The 21753-nt window shown below is 38.7% G+C and overlaps 1 protein-coding gene and 1 non-coding gene across 6 annotated transcripts in view; both read left to right on the forward strand.

Moving 5' to 3' along the window:
* CFAP91 (cilia and flagella associated protein 91) overlaps nt 1–21753 on the forward strand; it is an 85156-nt gene that overhangs the window by 56666 nt on the left and 6737 nt on the right. For all 5 annotated transcript variants that reach the window (XR_006207560.1, XR_006207561.1, XM_015544810.2 and 2 more), the window contains exons 11-16: nt 2519–2635; nt 3998–4069; nt 5611–5757; nt 7240–7461; nt 11368–11516; nt 12103–12194. Coding sequence is in view for 3 of the 5 variants with exons in the window: in XM_015544810.2 (XP_015400296.1) it covers nt 2519–2635; nt 3998–4069; nt 5611–5757; nt 7240–7461; nt 11368–11516; nt 12103–12194 (799 nt within the window). In the remaining 2 variants the exon portion in view is untranslated. The remainder of the gene's footprint in view (nt 1–2518; nt 2636–3997; nt 4070–5610; nt 5758–7239; nt 7462–11367; nt 11517–12102; nt 12195–21753) is intronic.
* On the forward strand, nt 16171–16304 carry LOC122230864. The gene has a single exon (XR_006207934.1). It is a non-coding gene; the product is annotated as a small nucleolar RNA SNORA70 (small nucleolar RNA).

Below are 21753 nucleotides of genomic sequence, written 5' to 3' on the forward strand. Positions count from 1 at the left end.
GATTCACATTATTTTATTGTCCTTGTTTTTATATGTCCTTTTGGATTTGGGATGAGATGCCATTGTATGGAGTCTGTTAGTTTAGAATATTGGTTTGAATTAAAGAGAATCACTAAATATCAGGCTTATGTCCAGACAGTGTATCTGCTTTTAGTCTTATGGCTAACATTATTTTGAGAATTCAGAATCATAGAAACATGAAGGTACAGGTGGTATAAGGTTTAAAAAATACTTTATGGGCTATGTCACAGTAATCATGGAAGAAAAATATCTAGAATGGCATAAAAGAATTTCCACAGCACAATATTTTCAGGCTATTCTTGGTAGTAATTTAGGTTGGAATATATTTTTGAAGATTTGTCAAATTACTTACATCTTAAAGTAGGTTAAAAGAGTGTAACAATCAGTTCTTTCTTTCATTTATGAAAACTATGGATTAAACTCAGTTGCCTAGCCAGTTTGTCTTTTAAGCAGGTTAAAATGTATTGTTTGGTAAGAGCATTTCCTTGATATTCTCATATTCATTCATGTTCCTTTCTCTCTCCCTGGGAACTTTATTTTTCAAGACAATGATAAGACTGAGATTGAAGAAATTCTCAAATATTTTTGTTAGTTTTATTATAATTTTGATTGGACTTATTGACCAAAGATTTTTAATTGTAAAAATCCAATTACTTTTTTTCAAAATTTAAGTGATTTTTTTCTTTCTTTTCTCTCATATTTAGAATTTATTTATTGACTGGGAAAAATATCCACATAGTTCAAAATTCAGGAGTTCTATGAGAGAATTAAATGTAAACCTTCTATCCCTGTCTCCCAGCTATGCGGTTCCAAGTATCTTTTTAAACTTTTTTTTACACAAATGTTAGTATATAATACACATGGTTTTGTCTGTGCTTTTATTATTTAATATATCTTGGAGATCATCCCATAATTACGTTACATTATTTTTTGCATGATATATCATTGCTTAAATGTGCCATATTTAACCAATCCCCTCTTGTTATTTATATTGTCTCAAGTTTTTTGTATTAAAAGTAATACTGCATTGAGTAATCTTGTTTGTATATAATTCGGTACATGTGTGAACATATCTAGAAGAAAATTCTTAGACATGGAATTGCTGGCCCACAATATGCCTGCATTTATAGTTTTGATGGATATTGACAAATTTCTTGCATAAATGATGTACTAATTGCTGCAGTGTATGTGAGTGCCTATTTTCCCAGATCGATACCAACATATTATGAATGACTGGTTTTAAAGTGGTTTCATGTGGTGCTATTTAGGGCCTATCACTGAAGAGATGCCTATGTTTAGAATTATTATTTTTTTGATTGCTGTTGCTTTTATTGAGTCAGTAGTTGTGGTTATTGTAAAGCTGTTATATATATATCTTGTGTCAGTTTTATTTTGTAGAAACTCAGAGGTTCTATTACAACCACAGTAATTTCATATGGTTTCAAATTTTACTCAATTTGCATATTTTTACTAATTTCAAGTTTTGGCTTTGTGCTTGTTTTATCACTTCTGTATGTTTTCTGTGGGAAAACTAATGTAAAAATTATGTGGTGAAAAATGTGATTCTATTATTTTATTCTTGAGAGACAGAGACAGCATGTGAGTTGGGGAGGGGCAGCGAGAGGGAGACACAGAATCCGAAGCAGGCTCCAGGCTCTGAGCTGTCAGCACAGAGCCCGATGCGGGTCTTGAACTCACAAGCTGTGAGATCATGACCTGAGCCGAAGTCGGATGCTTAACTGACTGAGCCACCCAGGAGCCCCAGAAAAATGTGATTCTAAAGTATGATTTTTAAATGACAGAGATTAGAATTTTTGATACTTTTAAGCTAAAAGTATCCCCTCCTGTGGCTGAATATAGAACCAGTGAACAAAATCCTATGTTACATATAATTTGGGGGACTTTTGGTGATCAAAAGTAAAACAAATAAAATGTATGTTGAAATCAGAACACACACACTGTTTCACAAGGAAACAAGTTCATTTTCAAGAATCATGATGTGCAGGCCTTCACTGCCAAAGGAAAGCTCCTCACTTTGAGACAGTTGCCCTTGAATGCTCCTCAATTCCCCTATAGCAACAAAACATCAAATATTTCCATCATTTATGGCACAGGGAAATTTTCTATTGCCCAGGCACTTATTCTAAACAGATAATAGGCTCTTGTGAAAGAATAGGAGTTGGGGTTTTGTTTGCATACATACGAGAGAACCTTTTAAAATCTCAAAAAAAAAAAAAAAATTTAAGTCCTCCAAATCTTTGATTAAAATGGATAAACCTAGAATATGTGCCATGTTTATCCAGTGGTTAGTTGATCTTTAGGAATATCATAACATCCCTTGGGTCACAGAAGCACCTGGGTTTGGACTTTCTCAAACTGTCCAAGCATAACCATAGAGAAGATAATTTCTGATTGATCTTCAGAACTATGGACTAGATCTGGTAGTGGAAGAAAATACAAAGGTAAAGAATGACACTACTTGGTGTTATTATTCTAGGCAATATTGGATAAGAAGAATAAAGTTCTTGAACCAAAGAAACTTCTGCGCTTTCTTCAAAGAAAGTCACTACCTCAACCTCGCCTTCCAACTCCAACTTTGGAAATGAGTTCCAATGTAAGTTTGAAATTTGATTTGAAATGCTAAATTCAGTATTGCTGTCTGTTCTTAGATAGTTTGAGTTAAAAACAAACCTAATTTAACAGGGTTACCTTCTCAAGATATGACTTATATGGCATTTATTCTTATGATTCAAACATCAAACACACACGAATAAGCACAACAAAATCTTTCCAAGAAAAATAGGCATCAGAAGGTAATCCTCATGTATGTCAAATAAAAAAAGAAGATTGAATGATGATCAGTTACTGTAACCATCTTGCCCACATGGGGAGGTGGCTGATGACAGCTGGTGTCAGAGAGGAGTGAAGTGCCAGAGATGTCATGAGGACAGGTTGGCTTCTGAGGTAGGACTGGCTCAAAGAGGTCACCTTGACCAGAGTCATACCTCACCTTCGTAGATCTCCAAACTCTGTTTGGGTGAGGTACCAGAGTCAGTCAGGATTTAGGACTGACTCAGACTAGACAGCCCCCACCTCCAAGAAACTGCTAGAGATGCCACAATCCAAACGTCCTGCTTGACCGAAGGATAACTGCCTGGTAGATGCCTGGTAGATGACCTCTTAGCAGGTCAGCCCATCATCTCCCAGGATAGGGCAGTTCTCACAAGAAGCCAGATTGTACTGAGAAGGTTGCCAGAGGGAGGGGAGTTGACAGGAGATCTCATTAGGGCTTCTGATGGGTCACCTGCGTGGAGGAACTGCCAGGATGTGCTTCTGGACATCCCCTTTGCTAGACTTTATGCCAATCACTCCCTGTGGTTAACACATTGTCTTTCACATGTGTGAATGCTATTGATTTCTGTTGCTTTCTTTTGCATTTAGAGGCACCTTAATTAGATTTGCAGACTCTGCTTTCTGCTTTTGACACAGTTATTTAAGGTGATTTTTGTAGATGGCTAATCTTGTCCATTCTGATTTTACCAGCTTATCTAAATTCTTGTGAGAAACACCTTACTCTAGACTCTGACACAAACTAGTTTTATTCCTTGTCTACTCTTGATCAAACATGAAAAAACTATTGCAAAAGGGATGGTGTAAGCAATACTTGTTGCTTCAAGAAAGATTTTGCTGGAAAGGAGTATAGAAAAATGAAAATGGCTTAAATTGTAGGGATAGCATGAATTTTTTGCTGTTGATATGATTTGTAATGATGTCTTATCATTATAAAAGAATGAATTTTAACAATCCAGTAGCATTTAAAGTACTATATGTTCAATGAGAGTATAGACCTCATTTATTTCTCTTTAAGTCTCTGGCATCTAGCACAGTCCCTTTTGCTTGATCTGAGTCTTCAAAAAATATTTCGTGCTGACTGCTGCTCTTCTCAAGCTGCTTGGTTCTCACTTTGTTCTTTTAGGAAGAAGAAGATATAGAGATGGCTGTGATCTACCTTCAAAAGTTACTCCGGGGAAGAGTCGTTCAGAACACGGTGTGTAGGGTCCAACCACTGGTCCTGTGCTTCTCCTTTGAGGATGGATTTATAGAACGCATATGTGCTTGGTTCCTTGGGGTGAATTCCTTCTGGCACCCTGCTGTCCTCTGGAACTCTATACTCTCAAGTTACCTACCCATTCCCTTCTGTTCCAGTTTGTCCAAGTGGGTGGCACAGTGTCAAAGAGAGAAAGGACCTGCTTGCTGTTGGTCACAGTTGTAACCAGGGCAAAGTGAAATTAATATCTTCCTTAGAATTGCTAAATCCAGCCATTTTCCTACCTAAATTTTGACTTTTTAAAAAAGTTTATTTAATCTCTACACCCAACATAGGGCTTGAACTTATTGACCCCAAGATCAAGAGTTGCATGCTTTTCCAACTAAGTCAGTGGGTTCCCCTGAATTTTTACTATTAAGGCATCACAAACCAAGTGGATTCCCTAATTTTCCACAAAGTCATAATTATTTGAGTTGGCATATAGCTAGCAACACCTGAATAATAAATAGCAAAGTAATAATAAGTACAGTTTTAAAGCCATAGTATAAGCTCACATTATATTTTCTTTGCTTTACTTATATCATCTCTCTTTTTTTCTATCAGTTGCCCCATTTTACAGGCAAGTGATTTGAGTCTGAGATTATGTTAACTGCTAGCAAATTCAACTCTGGTCTTCCTGACTATAAAGCCTTCACCACATTATTTGTACAAACATACTTCACTTTTAAAGTGGACTAATATAAAGCACCAGCAAAAAATTTTTTTCTCCTCACACAGCTATAACTCATAAGAGACTCAGTTATAATTAGTAAGTCTGGGAAGCTGGGTGAGCATCTTGTGTTGAGCATTATTCTTTACTCTCTTTGAAAATTTCCCCGGAAAAATGTCACAGCTGACTCCGTATTACAAACCAGGGGCAGATCTCTTGGAAAAGAAAACATGGCTATGAAAAATACCATCCTCAGGCATCTTAGGGAAGGAGCACAGAAAATGAGGGGAAGGTTCTAGTTTCCTTTTTTTTTAATTTTTTATGTTAGAGTGTGTGTGTGTGTGTGCATGCATGTGCACAAATGCATGCTCAAGTTGGGGAGGGTCAGAGAGAGAGAGAGAGAGAGAGAGAGAGAGAGAATCCCAAGTAGACTCCATGCCCAGTGCAGGGCCTCACTCAGGGCTCAGTCTCACAACTGTGAGATCATGACCTGAGCCGAAATCAAGAGTTGGACACTTAACCAACTGAGCCACCCAGGCACTCCAGTTCTAGTTTCTAGACTAGATGACTCCTGTAGTAACCACCTTGTCTTCGAGACACATTTTAAGAAACTGAGTAAACAACTGATAACTGAGCTCTTTCTCTACCTGAGCAGCTGGAGGTGTAGAAAAGGGAGCTGACCTCTAGCTCTCTGGAGCACCCCTGCCCTGTGGTCCCAGAACGCAGGACTGAACCCACTGTTCACAAGTGCCTCACCAGTCCCTGGATGAGTCCTGATGTGTTGCACAAGGGACGTTAATTGCAAGTCTCTTTTTTATTTGATTTGATACAGATGTTTGAAGGCAAGGAAAAGCGACTGGAGTTGATCCAGGAGCTGCGCACCAGCCATGCACTACAAGAAGATGACAGGCTGCTGAAGAAAGCTGAGAAGCAAGTGACCCTGGCCTTACAGCGACAGAGGAACTTGCATGAGCACAAGGTTGTCTCCTGGATTTTTATTGCACAAGTGGCATTATAATAATAGTAAATGAAATGACAAAAAAGAAACATTCTCCCCAATCCCATCACTCTATCAACAGTCAGCACTTTGGAACAATGCTGCTGCAGTCCAGAAATGGAATGGGCTATGCCCTCACTGAACTGAGCATGATCTTATATTTGCAAAGAAAAAAAAAACCCTTTTAAAAAATATTTGGTGATTCTACCAAATTTCAGTGGGAGCTTGGCAGAATAAAAAATAATAAATGCAATAAAAAAAAGATAGACATGAGATTTATTTTAAAATATCAGCACTTTGGGTGTTGGAGCTGTACATAGCTCAGGCTGGTTAAACTGCATATTAAATATGTTAATATCTCATGGTATTCTGTGATGTCATCAGTGTCACCTGACAACAGCTGGTAATTGCAGCTCTACCCCAACAACTGTAAATGTTTTTCCTATTTTCTTCTGGCATTTGTCTATATATAGAGTTTTTAATGGTGCTGACTACAGAGTGGACATACTTTTACTATCTCTCCCACTAATCCATAAATCAATATGAAAAAGAATCAACTTGCACAGTATAGTGCTATATGAAAGTAAGCTATATGAAAGTGAAGTTAGTATGACCCACCCTTAGTAATGCACATTAATGCTTGTGCCATGTGGAATTGGGCACAAATGGTAAGCAGCTTAGAAATGAGTACATTATTGCTTTTACATGACATCAGGCTTGTGGATGGTCTCAGTTTGGGGGAGGGAGGAAAAAAGCCACAGACTGTGAGACCCAACAGAGGGACCAGAGAAAGAAGAAGAGCCCTGCAAATGATAGAGCTGGGGTGCACTTCTGTTCAGATGGGAACACAATGTCCTGGAAGACCCAGGAACTGGATGGAAAAGTGCCCTGTAGGCTTTTTCCTACTCTGTTTCAAAGATAGTTCCTAATGACTTTCAAGTTATTTAAAAGAATAAAAAGTACCACAGTTTTCTACTTTCATGTTATTCAGGATCTTAAAATTCCCCAAACTTGTGTCAAAGGATGAAGCATTAAAAAATTAAAAGGTATCTGAGTGAATCTCTAGGGGACACTATTTTATTGAACTCCCAAAAAAATGTTTAAATAAAAACCTTGACATTTCCTTTCATGTCTGGGAAGATAGAAGCACTTTACCTTCTGGATAAAAATGAAAGACAAAAAAAACCCAATTTGTGTGGATACTAATAGAAATGTTTTGCTAAGTCCTCCTCATAATTTGAGGACTATAATCTATCAGTGACGGACTGAGCAATCCACTTTCTCATGTCTAAGTTTGTATCCTAAGTTTTCATAGTAAGAACACTTGGGATGGGGCTGGTCTAGTGATAATAAACACTGAGTGCATTCTGAAAGTGAAGTGACCAAGAGTTCTGGCTAGTCCAGCAACCCTCCTTACAAATCATTGTGAGTAGTAGAATTTGTATCATTAAAAATGTTTTTCAGGTGTCACTGGTTGAAAACCATTTGGCTGGACTGGAAGGAAGGGTTCTGGCAGACATGTTTGACTTCCTGTCCAAAGAGCTGGTGAGACTACAGGAAGAGAGGAGGATCCATGCTTTTGCCATGCTGGCTGAGCGGCAGCGGAGGATGCGAGAAGCTGAGGAGAGTGGTCGGCGCCAAGTGGAGCAAAGGCGCCTGCGGGAGGAGGACCAGATATTTAAGGAGGTAAGTGGGGCAGCTGGATGTCTGGAAGCTGCTTGTGTGTATGGAGCTGAGTCAAACCAAATGAAACTCATGATATGAAATGCCTTTTGTTTTTTGTTTTTCATTGCGTTCTACAAATATGTATTGAGTTCCTGCGATATGCTAGGCACAGTTGGAAACCAGTCATGGTCCCTTTTCTTCTAGGGCTTAAATACTTAGATAACATGCAGTTATGTGTAGAATTAGAAAATATAGTAAGCTTCATGAAGGAAACATATGAGGCCCAGTGACGCATTTTAAACGTTACTCTGCTTGCTGTGTGGAGAACAGTTTGGATGGAAGACAGAGTGGGAACAGGAGATCAGGAAGGAGGCTCTTGAAGTAGTTTGGGCCAATGAGAAACAGGAAGTCAAGGAAGATGTATAGTTTCTGGCTTAAGTAACTGGGAAGATGATGGTACTATTTCCGAGTGGAATTAGTGGAATTAGTTTAGGGGCAGGGGTGGAAACAGGAAGTTGATTTATATTAGGTTCAAGACATTCTAGTGGAGGTGTCATTTCAGCAGGTGGATAGACAAGATGGAACTTAAAAGAGGTTTTGGCTAGAGATATAAACAAGAGGGGCATCTGGGTGGCTCAATTGGTTGAGCCTCCAACTCTTGATTTTGACTCAGGTCATAATCTCACGGTTTGTGAGATTGAACCCCATGCCAGTCTCCCTGCAGATAGCAGGGAGCTTGCATGGGATTCATTCTCTCTCTCTCTCTCTCTCAAAAAAAGTAAATAAACTTAAAAGAAAAAAAGACAAACTAGAGTACCAGGTTGGTAAATTAGAATTCTGACCAACGCATAATGAGCAAGATATAAATTCAAGATATAAAGTCAATTGAGCATCTCACGATTGATTTTGTCTTAGGTCATGATCCCAGGGTTGTGGGATTGAGCCCCGCTTTGGGCTCTGCACTGAGCATGGAGCCTATTTGAGATTCTCTCTCCCTCTCCACCCCTGCCCCTCCCGACTCATGCTCTCTCTCAAAAAAAAAAAAAAAAAAAACCATAAAAAAATATAAAAGCTCAAGTGTTAAAATTGGAGGGGATTTATGAGGAAGATTTCTTTAAAAGGGACTGTGCTGTGCTATCCCCCTGCCAACACACACAGACACCAAAATACACCCAGAGGTTGGTTTCTTTTTCTGTAGTCACTGGAGAGCTTTATAAGTATTCTTCCATTTAGGGTGTCTGACCCCCTAGGAATGGAGAGGAGGGGAGCTGGGCTAACCATATGCTTTGGAGGTGGACACAGATGAGGCTGTATGGGTGGCCAGCACACCCAGAATATGTCAAGGCAAAGGCTGTGTGAGAGTTTCCCTTGGACTAGATGTGGGACACATGGGACAGAGAGAAAGAGCAAACTTGGAACATAAAGAATTTCTTGTCCAGGAGGACTGTCTGAATTGTATGTGTGCATACTTTTGAGCTCCTCAGTTAAAAAATATGCATCCGTTTGAGATCTTATTTGATCTAAGATTTTCAGGATTTACCCAATTCTCATAGAATTAGGATTGATTTGTGAATAGTATTTTCTGTGTGGATTTCAATTTTTTTTTTTAACTAAACAGATTGCTCTCCTTCTATACAACTTAAGTTTTGAGTTACATGTAGTCAAGTACAGCTTTTTAACTGGAGTGGCAGATCATCTATAATGTGTATGAGCCTATAATCCATACTCTAGCCTCCTACCATCCTAACACATTTTGCTTCAAAAAAAGTTGCTTTTTGAGACTTAGAAATTATCGGCAAAACTTACTATCCCTACCTAATATCACTAAGGAAAAACCAGCTGGGATGAGAAGAATCAACCTGGGGGTGAGAATAAAAAGGAAAGGGGCACAGAAACCAGTATGCTCAAAAACACAGAAAGGAAGAAGGAGGTAAGAGCTTCAAGGAAGGTAGTTCTAAGTGGGAATGACCTCAGGAAATGTCAGCCATTTCTAGGAAGGGTTAAGATGACCCTCCCAGCCTGATTTAAAGACCATTTATGTAAACAGTGTATCTATTTGTGGACCTCAGATTCAAATACCATCCATCATTTAAATTCCTAATCTCCCTTCATATGGCCCTTTTAAAGACAAATATGCTTGCACATAAATATACCAAAACCCAGAAATGTATACATTAAGTATTTCCAGAAAAATAACATATATTGAGAAATGTTGATACAGAAAGTCATGGACTCATATTGAAACACAGACACATGTTTGCATGCACATATTCAAAGACATTGACAAGCACAATGCAGGGTATATAGTATTAACAAAGACATGGAGAAACACATGTAAATGCACATACAGCCACCTATATGTTTCCTTTTTCATTTAAGCACATACAAACACAAACGGGTCCAGAAACTGACACATTTATAAAGATACATGTAAACACACAAGTGCGTATACTGCTAGAGGTGGGCCACATTAAACCTGCCACCTCTGAACTGTTATACGACTCACCTGTATCATTGGCTTCCTGAAGAAGACTGTGAGCTCCATGAGAGCAAGCATACTGTATATCCCTTGGCCTGTTCCACAACACCAGCATAGATCTCTGCACCTAAGACAGTCAGCAAATATATTTTGGTTGGTTGATACTGTATTAAACTGGTCATTGGGTCTCATCCATAGGGAAGGTCTAGGGATTTAAGGTTATGGACTTGGTGTTTTACAAGCGTAGGTACACTAAACATTACATACTCAGAGTCCTGCTGCAGTGCCACTCAAGAAAAACAGGGACTGAGTTGTTACTGAGTCCCAAAGCATTATCTCAGGTGCAAAGAAATATTCAGACACAAAATAGAAAGGTATCCTTCCCCCAAGAAGCTCAAAATCTGTTGAGACAGAATGCATATAAAACTAAGTATGGCACACTTGATACTTACGATACTTCCTGTGCATCTACCGGTAAAACAGACAAAACTGAACTGTACTGTTTACAGTTGCATACTTAAGGAGCAAAACTGTAGAGAAGTGGGAGTGTTTTCCATAAAAGCATGAGTGGAAAGGGGCTGTGGTCAGGAAGAACCAATAGCAGCCTCCTAGAATTCTCACAGTGGCTGCGTGGGTACTGGATTTACCTTAATTCATTACACTGTACATCTATCACTGTGCACTTTTCTAAATGTGTGTTCTGTTTCACAATTTCGGAAAGCTTAAAGCAGCAGCAGTCCAGGGTATGATAGTTCAAAAATTCATCAGAGTTCCAGGATCCTTGTAGCTTTCTGCTTTTCTGTCCTTCATGGCAGTTTAAGATGATTCCTGGTTCTCCGGCATTACATCCCCATGAAATGAGAAAAGAAAAAACGAAGTCCCTTTAAGAATCCTTCCTAGAAAGTGCACAAATTATTTCTGCATGTACTCCCTCAACCAGAACTACAGGAACTAGGAAATATAGTCTTTATTCTAGACACTTGTTGGCTCATGGGCTCTGTTATGTAAGAGGAAGGAGAGAAAGGACGTTGGGAAATACCTCTTAGTCTCTGCCACAGCCAGGCAGTTTGATCAAGTCACACTGCTGGTGAGAACAAAGCCAGGATCCAAAACGGGGTTATTGCCTGAAGCCAATGATCTTTCTGCAGTGTTGTACTGCCCACCCTCAGTAAGACCCATAATTCTGAAATGGGCTAGATGGATAGGGGCTGCCAAGAATGGGCAGGTAGGTGGACTAGAAACAGACTGACCAGAAAGTTAAAAAAACAAAACAAAACAAACAAAAAAAAAAAGGAATGATCAACCAGGGGACTGTTGACTCAATGAACAAAATAGATGTGCTAAAATTAAAAAGAAAAAAAAAGGTCAACCGATGTTCGTGCATTTTTTGGATCTTATTTACAGTACTTATTCCTGTTCTCGGTAACGGGGGTATTCTGGTTTTGCAGGTGGTTAAAGTTCACCAAAGTACTGTAACTTCCTATCTGGAAGACATAATACTGAATACTGAAGAGAATACTGCAGAAGAACAAGCCAGGGCAGAAATTGAGAAGATGGCTGAGGAAATCAATGACATTGCTTACGAAATGGAGAGCCGGTTTGTACCGAGAGAACAGATGGCAGAATGGATAGTCTATTTGCTGTTACCCCTACATATTCTTCAAGAGCTTATGATTTTACCACCAAGGAGAAACAAGTATATAACTCCTGTTTCAGTGTCCATTGTTTTAACTGCATAACTCTTCAGAAGTCAACATGCCTGGACCTTTGTATGGCAGGAGTGCTAGAAATAGAATTTTCAGTTATCCTCTGTAGTCTGGATCACTTCCATATTAGTTACTTTCAGAATATCACAGAGCATGAAAGCAATGTGAATAAGTATGTGCAATATTACTTCACCCCAAAGTTTTTGGCTTCTTGTATAAGTTATATCTCTAACATTCCCTTTCCGGCAAGCAGGCTAAATGGAGGACAACATCAAATCTGAATTTGCATGGAGTTAACAAGCCCATCAGGAGTGTAAGATTTCAGAGTACTTAATCAAGGAAAAGGCAGTGATGGGATTTGAACAGTGGAGTTTCTTATACAAGCAAGAAAAAACTGAGTATAAATCAGTAGCTCAAGTAAGGCAACAAAGGAAATAATTTGTTGTTTTTCTTTTTTTTTTTTTTTTAATTTTTTAGTCGAACTCAGCTTCAGTCAGAGGAGATTGTTGCTGAGTTGGTTTATAGTTTCCTGATCCCAGAGGTCCAAAAGGACTTTGTCAAAGAAAAAGGTAAGCCGGGGGTGATTGGGTGGCTCAGTCGGTTAAGCATCCAACTCTGGATACTGGCTCAGATCATGATCTCACACTTTGTGAGATAAGCCCCCATCTTGCTCTGCGCTGACAGCATGGAGCCTGCTTGGGATTCTCTCTCCCCCTCTATCCCTGCCCCTCCCCTGCTTGTTCTCTCTCTCTCATTAAAAAAAATTTTTTAAGAAAAAGGTAAGCCACTGTAAGTGGTTCACTTTATGATTTTTAAAGATATAAACTATTTTCAATATCCCGAGATTTAAAATAAGTATCACTGAATTTTCTTATTTTAGAGCTTGTCAAGTTTTCTTCATGCTGTCTGATTCTAGTATAGTATAGATGGGGTGCAGTATAGTATAGTATAGATGGGGTGCAGTTCTTGTTAGTGTGACAGACCATCAAAAGCCAAACCTTCCTGTAAGAGGAACTTCCCAAGTTCCCAAAAGAGGTGTATTTTATGATTTTATTTTTTTAAACATAAAGCAAATGTGGGGGTACCTTGGTGGCTCAGTCAGTTAAGCAGCCAAGTCTTTATTTCAGCTCAAGTCATGATCTCATGGTTGTGAGATCGAGCCCCACATTGGGTGTGGAGCCTGCTTAAGATTCTCTCTCTCCCTCTACCCCTCCGCAACTTGCATGCACTTTCTCTCAAAAAATAAATAAATAAATAAATAAAATTTAAACATGAAATGGGCACCTGGGTGGCTCAGTCTGACTTTGGCTCAGGTCATGATCTCACGGTCTGCAAGTTTGAGCCCTGCGTCTCCCTTTCCCTCTTGCCCCTCCCCTGCTCATACTCTGTCTCTCTCTCTCTCAAAAATAAAACATTAAAAAATTTAAAAAAATAAATAAATTTAAACATAAAGCAAATGCTGACAATATGGGATTTTCAAACTGTAGTAGCCATTTGCAGGTGGGACACATGCAAGGTTGGTATTGGAAAATTAGGATGCTTGAAGGTCCTAAATCTACTCTGCTGCTCTGCCTGTACTACAGATGTCTTCTGTTTTTTTCCAGGACTGTATCCAAGTATAAATATCTTATTATTTGTCAAAAGAGGCATGTTTTGAAGATTGATGCTTGTAGTCAATAGAGAAGGGGAAAAATTTTTGTCTTACAAAGAGAATACTCTTCTGGAGCTTTTAGACTATTGGTGCCAGTTTATCAGAGAGGGGTGCAACCAGGCATGTATTTATCTGAAATGACTTACAGGGAAGATGACTAGGCAGGAAGATCCTAAGCTCACCCTGTCTCACAGATACACCTAGATAACACACCCATCAGTGTAAATAACCCAGAAAATGACCTGAAAACTGACAGAACAGACTCTCCACAGCTAAATGTGGAGAAGAGACCACATCAAAAATGGTAGAAAGGGTGGAGACATGGTCAGGAACCAAACTGACCCATGAGACTGTCCATAGGTGAGACACTGCAAATGTGCAGAAAGGAGAGGAGCAGACCCCATACCAGGTGCCCTAGGGAAGGGGGACCCACAGTGGAAAAATGAATCCCTATAACATTTGACTTTGAAAACCAGAGGGACTTAACTTCACACATTTTATAATCAACAGGGCTCAACACCTTTAAAAATCAGTGGCTTAGTTCTAGGAGAGCCAGAGAACAATAGGAAATAGTCTCCACCCTTAAAGAGACAGTATAACATCCAGCCCCACTGAGATACAGCATAGAAGCAGCAGTCTGAATGTATGGGAAGATTTATTTACTAATCTCAGAACATGCTGGGGGCAAGGATCTTTAGGATCCAAAAACAAAAGAGCTGATGGGTGCCATTTCCCTCCCTCAATAAATGGACACCTATAAGGACCAGCACAGCATACACACTCTTCACTTAGCTTGCTAACAACATACCCCACCCCTGTGTTTTCCTGTGGATTCACCTTCTCCAAACTGTTTCACTCAGGAGTCCATCGAGAGTAATGCCACAAACCTGGCATTGTACAAGCAGCCCCAATGGGCTAGTACTGCTCGACTGACTCCTACTCCAGAGAGAGGGGAAGATGACCACACACACCAATTCAATTGTGGACCCAGCAATGGGCAGATGTGGTCTGACTGCAGGCCTCACCCACCCAACAACCCCCCCCCCCCCAGGGGTCAACCCAGAGAGAGCACCCTGCAGCTCCAGCAAACATCTGAGCTGACCCAAATCAAGCCCAAAGCAACACCAGACTGGCCAAATTACAACAGAGGGACCAAACCCTGCCCACAACAGGCAAAAAGAGCCATTGCAGATGACTGGACTAGAGGCAAACATGACTCAGACACAGAAGTAGGGCACATGCAACACACATAGGAGATACCCCTGAAGCACCAGGTTCTGGTGAACATGGGACATTGCACTGTAGGGCACTATAGGGCTTCTTCTTTGTAAGGCCACTACTTTCAAGAGCAGGAGATACAGCTGACTTTCCTAACACAGAGAAACACAGAGTTAGACAAAATGAGGAGATAAAAGAATATATCCCAAATGAAAGAACAGGACAAAATCACAGCAAGTGAGCTAAAGGAAAGGGTGAAAAGCAATATGACTGATAGACAATTAAAAGTAATGGTCATACCAATGGAATAGAATAGAAACCCCAGAACTAGACCCACAAAAGTATGGCCAACTAATCTTTGACAAAGCAGGAAAGAATATCCAATGGAAAAAGACAGTCTCTTTAACAAGTGGTGCTAGGAGAACTGGACAGCAACATGCAGAAGAATGAAACTAGACCACTTTCTTACACCATTCACAAAAATAAATTCAAAATGGATAAAGGACCTGAATGTAAGACAGGAAACCATCAAAACACTAGAGGAGAAAGCAGGAAAAGACCTCTCTGACCTCAGCTGTAGCAATTTCTTACTTGACACATCCCCAAAGGCAAGGGAATTGAAAGCAAAAATGAACTATTGGGACCTCATGAAGATAAAAAGCTTCTGCACAGCAAAGGAAACAATCACCAAAACTAAGAGGCAACCAACAGAATGGGAATAGATATTTGCAAATGACATATTGGACAAAGGGCTAGTATCCAAAATCTATAAAGAGCTCACCAAACTCCACACCCAAAAAACAAACAATCCAGTGAAGAAATGGGCAGAAAACATGAATAGACACTTCTGTAAAGAAGACATCCAGATGACCAACAGGCGCATTAAAAGATGCTCAACATCGCTCCTCATCAGGGAAATACAAATCAAAACCACACTCAGATATCACCTCACGCCAGTCAGAATGGCCAAAATGAAGAAATCAGGAGACTATAGATGCTGGAGAGGATGTGGAGAAACGGGAACCCTCTTGCACTGTTGGTGGGAATGCAAACTGATACAGCCACTCTGGAAAACAGTGTAGAGGTTCCTCAAAAAATTAAAAATAGACCTACCCTATGACCCAGCAGTAGCACTGCTAGGAATTTACCCAAGGGATACAGGAGTACTGATGCATAGGGGCACTTGTACCCCAATGTTTCTAGCAGCACTCTCAACAATAGCCAAATTGTGGAAAAAGCCTAAATGTCCATCAACTGATGAATGGATAAAGAAATTGTGGTTTATATACACAATGGAGTACTACGTGGCAATGAGAAAGAATGAAATATGGCCCTTTGTAGCAACGTGGATGGAACTGGAGAGTGTGATGCTAAGTGAAATAAGCCATACAGTGAAAGACAGATACCATATGGTTTCACTCTTATGTGGATCCTGAGAAACTTAACAGAAACCCATGGGGGAGGGGAAGGAAAAAAAAAAAAAAAAAAGAGAGGTTAGAGTGGGAGAGAGCCAAAGCATAAGAGACTGTTAAAAACTGAGAACAAACTGAGGGCTGATGGGGGATGGGCGGGAGGGGAAGGTAGGTGATGGGCATTGAAGAGGGCATCTTTTGGGATGAGCATTGGGTGTTGTATGGAAACCAATTTGACAATAAATTTCGTATATTAAAAAAAAAAAGTAATGGTCATAATGTGCTCTTTTCCCATGGGAGCCCAGTGTACAATGGCTGCAAAGAGTACCTCCTTGGCAGTGTGTGATTACATAGCCTGTTGTTTGTATGGGTGGCCCTAAGGGACCTACAAGACATCTCAGATGGCTTTAGCATCAAATACATCCCAAATTTTGGCCCCTGGGAAAATGGTAGACTCAGCACTCTTGAGAACCTCAGCACTGCCCTCTCCTTATTCATGCCCACCAATAAATCCTACTACTTGTCAAAAATAAATTAATGGTCATAAAGGTACACAGTGGAGTGGAGGACCTCAACAAGGAGAGAAAATATAAAAAAGAACCAGAGATGAAGAACTCAACTGAAATAAAAAGTACACTAGAGGGGAAAAATAGTGGACTAGAGGGAGCAGAAGAACATATTAGTGGTCTGGAGGACAGAGTAATGAAAAGCAAGCAAACTGAACAGGAAAGAGAAAAAAGAGTGATAAAAAATGAATATAGGTTAAGGGAACTCAGCCACACCACCAAACATAATATTCACATTATACAGATACAAGAAGGAGAAGTCAGAGAAAAGGGGGTGGAAGAAGAAAATGTTATTTGAAGAAATAATAGCTCAAAACTTCCTGAATCTGGGGAAGGAAACAAAAATTCAGGAGGCACATAGAGCTCCCCCCAAAAATCAACCCAAGAAGGTCAACACATAAAAATTAAAGTGCAAAAAATAGTGATAAAGCAGCAAAAGAAAACAGTTACATATAAGGGAAATCAAATAGGGATATGAGTTAATTTTTCAGCAGAAGAAGGGCCAGAAGGGAGGCATGATATAAGAAAAATGCTGAATGAAAGAAAACTGCAACCAAGAATACTGTATCCATCAAGGATTTTATTCACAATAGGAGAGAGAGTTTCCTGGACAAATAAACGTTAAAGAGGACTCCTTGAGTGGAAAGCAAACACCGTAAGCAAGAGTAAGAAAAGTAGGAAGCACAAAAGCAGTAAAATTAAGTACATCTATAAAAATCAGTCAAAGGACTCACAGACATAAAACACGACACCATATACCTATAATGTAGGGGGAGGAGGAGTGCTTTTAGAATGCTTTTAGAATGGGTTCAAACTTAAGCAACCATCAATTTAATATGGAGTGTTATATGCATAGATGTTGTATATCAACCTAATGGTAACAACAAATCAAAAACCCGTAATAGAGGGGCACCTGGGTGGCTCAGTCAGGCATCTGACTTTGGCTCAGGTCATGATCTCAGTTTTTGAGTTTAAGCCCCATGTCGGGCTCTGTGCTGGTGGCTCAGAGCCTGGATCCTGCTTCATATCCTCTCTCTCTCTCTCTCTCTCTCTCTGCCCTTCCCCCATTCATGCTCTGTCTCTCTCAAGAATGAATAAACATTTAAAAAATTGTTTTAATAAAAAAAAAACAGTAATATGCAAAAAATAAAGAGAAAGGAATCTAAGTACATCTCTAAAGAAAATTAGCAAACCGTGAGAGAAGAGAGTAAAAAAAAAAGGAACAGAGAAGAACAATAAAAATAACTGTAAACAAGTAACAAATGGAAATAAGTACATACTTATCAATAATTACTTTGAATGTAAATGGACTAAATATTCCAATCAAAAGGGTGATGGAATGGATAAAGAAACAAGATTGAGCCCCACATTGGGTATAGAGATTACATAAATAAATAGCTTTAAAAAAAAAAAAAAAAGGCCCATCTATATGCTGCCTACAAGAGACTCATTTCAGACTTAAAGATATACGCAGATTGAAAGTGAAAGTATGGAAAAACATTTATCATGCAAATGGAAGTAAAAAGAAAGGTTAGTAGTACTTGTATCAGACAAAAAGACTTTCAAAGAAAGACCAGGGCACCTGGGTGTCCAGCCAAAGCATCCAACTTTGGCTCAGGTCATGATCTCACAGTTCATGGGTTCAAGCCCTGCATTGGGCTCTCTTCTGACAGCTCAGAGCCTGGAGCCTGCTTTGGATTCTGTGTCTCCCTCTGTCCCTGCTCTTCCCCCACTCATGCTCTGTCTCCCTGTGTCTCTCAAAAATAAATAAACGTTAAAAAAATGTTTAAACAAAGACTATAACAAGATACAAAGAAAGACACTACATAATCATAAAGGGGATAATCCAACAAGAAGATACAATGATTGTAAATAGTTCTATACCCAGCATGAGAGCACTCAAATATGTGAAGAAGCTATTAACACACATAAAGGAAGTAATCAATAGTAATAAAATAATAGTAGGGGACTTTAACACCACACTTACATCAATGGATCATCAAAACAAAATCAGTAAGGAAACAGGGGCTTTGGATGATACATTGGGCCAAATGGATCTAAGAGACACTCAGAACTTTTCATCTTAAAACAGCGGAATACACGTTCGAGTGCACATGGAACATTGTCCAGAATAGATTACATGTTAAGCCACAAAATAATTTTAAAAATTCAAAAAGTTTGAAGTCATACTTCTAGTCCAACTACAATGTTATGAAACTAGAAATCAATCACAAGAAAAAATCTGGAAAGAACACACGTAGATAGAGGTTAAATAACATGCTACTGAACAATGAATGGATCGGCCAAGAAATTAAAAACTACATGGAGACAAATGGAAATGAAAACACAATGACCCCAAATCATTGGGATTCAGGAAATGCTGTTCTAAGAAGGAAGACTATAGCAACACAGGCCTACCGCAAGAAGCAACAAAATCTCAACCTAACCTTACACCTAGAAAAATAACAACAAACAAAACTCAAAACCAGTAGACAGAAGGAAATAATAAAGATTAAAGAAGAAATCAAGGAAACCAGGAGCTGGTTCTTTGAAAAGATAAAAAAAAAAAAAATTGATAAACTTTTAGCCAGACTCATCAACAAAAAAAAAAAAAAAAAAAAAAAGAGAGAGAGAGAATGGTGCACATGGGTGGCTTAGTTGGTGAAGCATCCAACTCTTGATTTTGGTTCAGGTTATGATCTCAGGGTCATGAGATCTAGCCATGTGTTGAGCTCTGCCCTGTGCATGGAGTCTGCTTAAGATTTCCTCTCTCCCCTTCTCTCTTTCCTCTTTCCCCACACTGTCTCTCTTAAAAAAAAAGGTGGCTGGAGGACTCAAAATCAGAAAAGAGAAATAACAACTGAAACCACAGAAATACCAAGAGTTAGGAGAATATTATGAAAAATTATATGGCAACAAACTGGACAACATAGAAATGGATAAATTCTGAGAAATATATAACCTTCCCAAACTAGATCAGGAAGAAAAATTTGAACAGACTAATCACCAGCATGGTAGATTGAGTCAGTAATAAAAACAAACAAGCCCACAACAAACAAAAGTTTAGGACCAGATGGCTTCACAGGTGAATTCTAGCAAACATTTAAAGAAGTGTTAATACCTATTTTCTCAAACTATTCCAAAAAATAGAAGAGGAAGGAAAGTTTTCACATGTATTCTATGAGGCCAGCTGTACCCTGATACCAAAACCAGATAAAGACACTACAAAACAAGAGAACTACAGGCCAATATCTCTGATGAACATAGATGCAAAAATCCTCAAAATATTAGCAAACCAAATCCAACGACACATTAAAAATTCACCACGATCAAGTGGGATTTCTTCCTGGTGGTGGTTTGGTATTTGCAAATCAATTAATGTGATACATCCCATCAACAAGAAAAAGTATGAAAGCCATATGATAATTTCAATAGATGCAGAAAAAGCATTTGATGAAGTAGGGCATTCATTCATGATAAAAACCCTCAACAAAGTAGGTTGGGCAGAAACATACCTCAACATAGTAAAGGCCATGTATGAAAAATCCACAGCTGACATTATACTTAGTGGTATAAAACTGAGAGCTTTCCCATAAATTCAGGAATAAGACAAGGATGTCCACTTTCACCAGTTTTATTCAACATAGTACTAGAAGTCCTAGCCACAAGCAGTCAGACAACAAAAGAAATAAAAGGCATCCAAATTAGTAAGAAAAAGAAAAACTTTCACTATTTGCAGGTGACATGACAATATATAAAGAAAAGCCTGAAGACTCCACCAAAAACCTACTACATCTGATAAATGAATTTGGTAGGGTTGCAGGATACAAACCCAATATATTATTTTATATTTATTAAAAATGAAGTAGCAGAAAGAAAAATTAAGAAAACAATCCCATTTACAATTGCACCAAAAAGAATTAAAAATCTAGCAATAAACTTAACTAAGGAGGTGAAATACCTATACCCTAAACACCTTAAAACATTGATGAAGGAAATTGAAGAAGACACAAAGAAATGGAAAGATATCCCAGGTTCATAGGTTGAGAGAATATTGTTAAAATGTCCACACTACACAAAACAATCTACATATTTGATGCAATCCCTATCAAAATACCAATCGCATTTTTCACATAAGTAGAACAAGTAATCCTGAAATTTGTATGGAACCACAAAAGACCCTGAATGGCCAAGGCAGTCTTGGAAAAGAATAAAACTGGAGGTATCACAATCCCGGATTTCAGGATACCCAAAACTGTCAGTTACTGGCACAAAAAAACAGACCCATAGATCAATGGAGCAGAATTGAGAGCCCAGAAGTAAACCCATGATTATATGGTTAACTAATTTTTTATAAAGGAGGCAAGAAAAAGTCTCTTCAACAAATGGTGCTGGGAAAACTGGATAGCTACATGCAAAAGAATGAAACTAGATCACTTTCTTACACCATATATAAAAATACACTCAAAATGGATTAAGGACCCAAATGTGAGACCTAAACCCATAAAAATTCTAGAAGAGAGCACAGGGAGCAATTTCTCTGACATCATCCAAAGCAACATTTTTCTAAATATGTCTCCTGAGGCAAAGAAAATAAAAGCAAAAATAAACTACTGGGACTACATCAAAAAAAAAATCTGTACCACAAAGGAAATATTCAACAAAACTAAAAGCCAATCAACTGAATGGGAGAAGATATTTGCAAATAACATATCTGATAAAGGTTTAGTATCCAAAATATCTAAAGAACTTTTACAACTCAACACCAAAAAACAATCCAATTTTAAAATGGGCAGAAGACATGAACAGACATTTCTCCAAAGAAGATACACAGTTGGTCAACAGACACATGAAGATGCTCACATCACTAATCATCTTGGAAATGCAATTAAAACCATGGTGAAATATCCCCTCATACCAGTCAGAATGGCTAAAAAACAAACAAAAACAAAAAACAAGAAACAAGTGTTTGCAAGGATGTGGAGAAAAAGGAACCCTCTTGTACTGTTGATGGGAATGCAAACTGGTGTAGCCACTGTAGAGGACAGTATGGAGGTTCCTCAAAAAAATAAAAAATAGAATTACCATATGATCCAGTAATTCCACTACTGAGAATTTACCCAAAGAATATGAAAACACTCATTTGAAGAGATATATGCACCTCTATGTTTATTGCAGCCTTATTTACAATAACCAAATTATGGAAGCAGCCTAAGTGTCCATCGATAGATGAATAAAGAAGATATGGTGTATATCCACAATGGAATATTACCCAGCCATA

This window comes from Panthera tigris, chromosome C2 (assembly GCF_018350195.1).
Source record: "Panthera tigris isolate Pti1 chromosome C2, P.tigris_Pti1_mat1.1, whole genome shotgun sequence".
Lineage (NCBI taxonomy): Eukaryota > Metazoa > Chordata > Mammalia > Carnivora > Felidae > Panthera > Panthera tigris.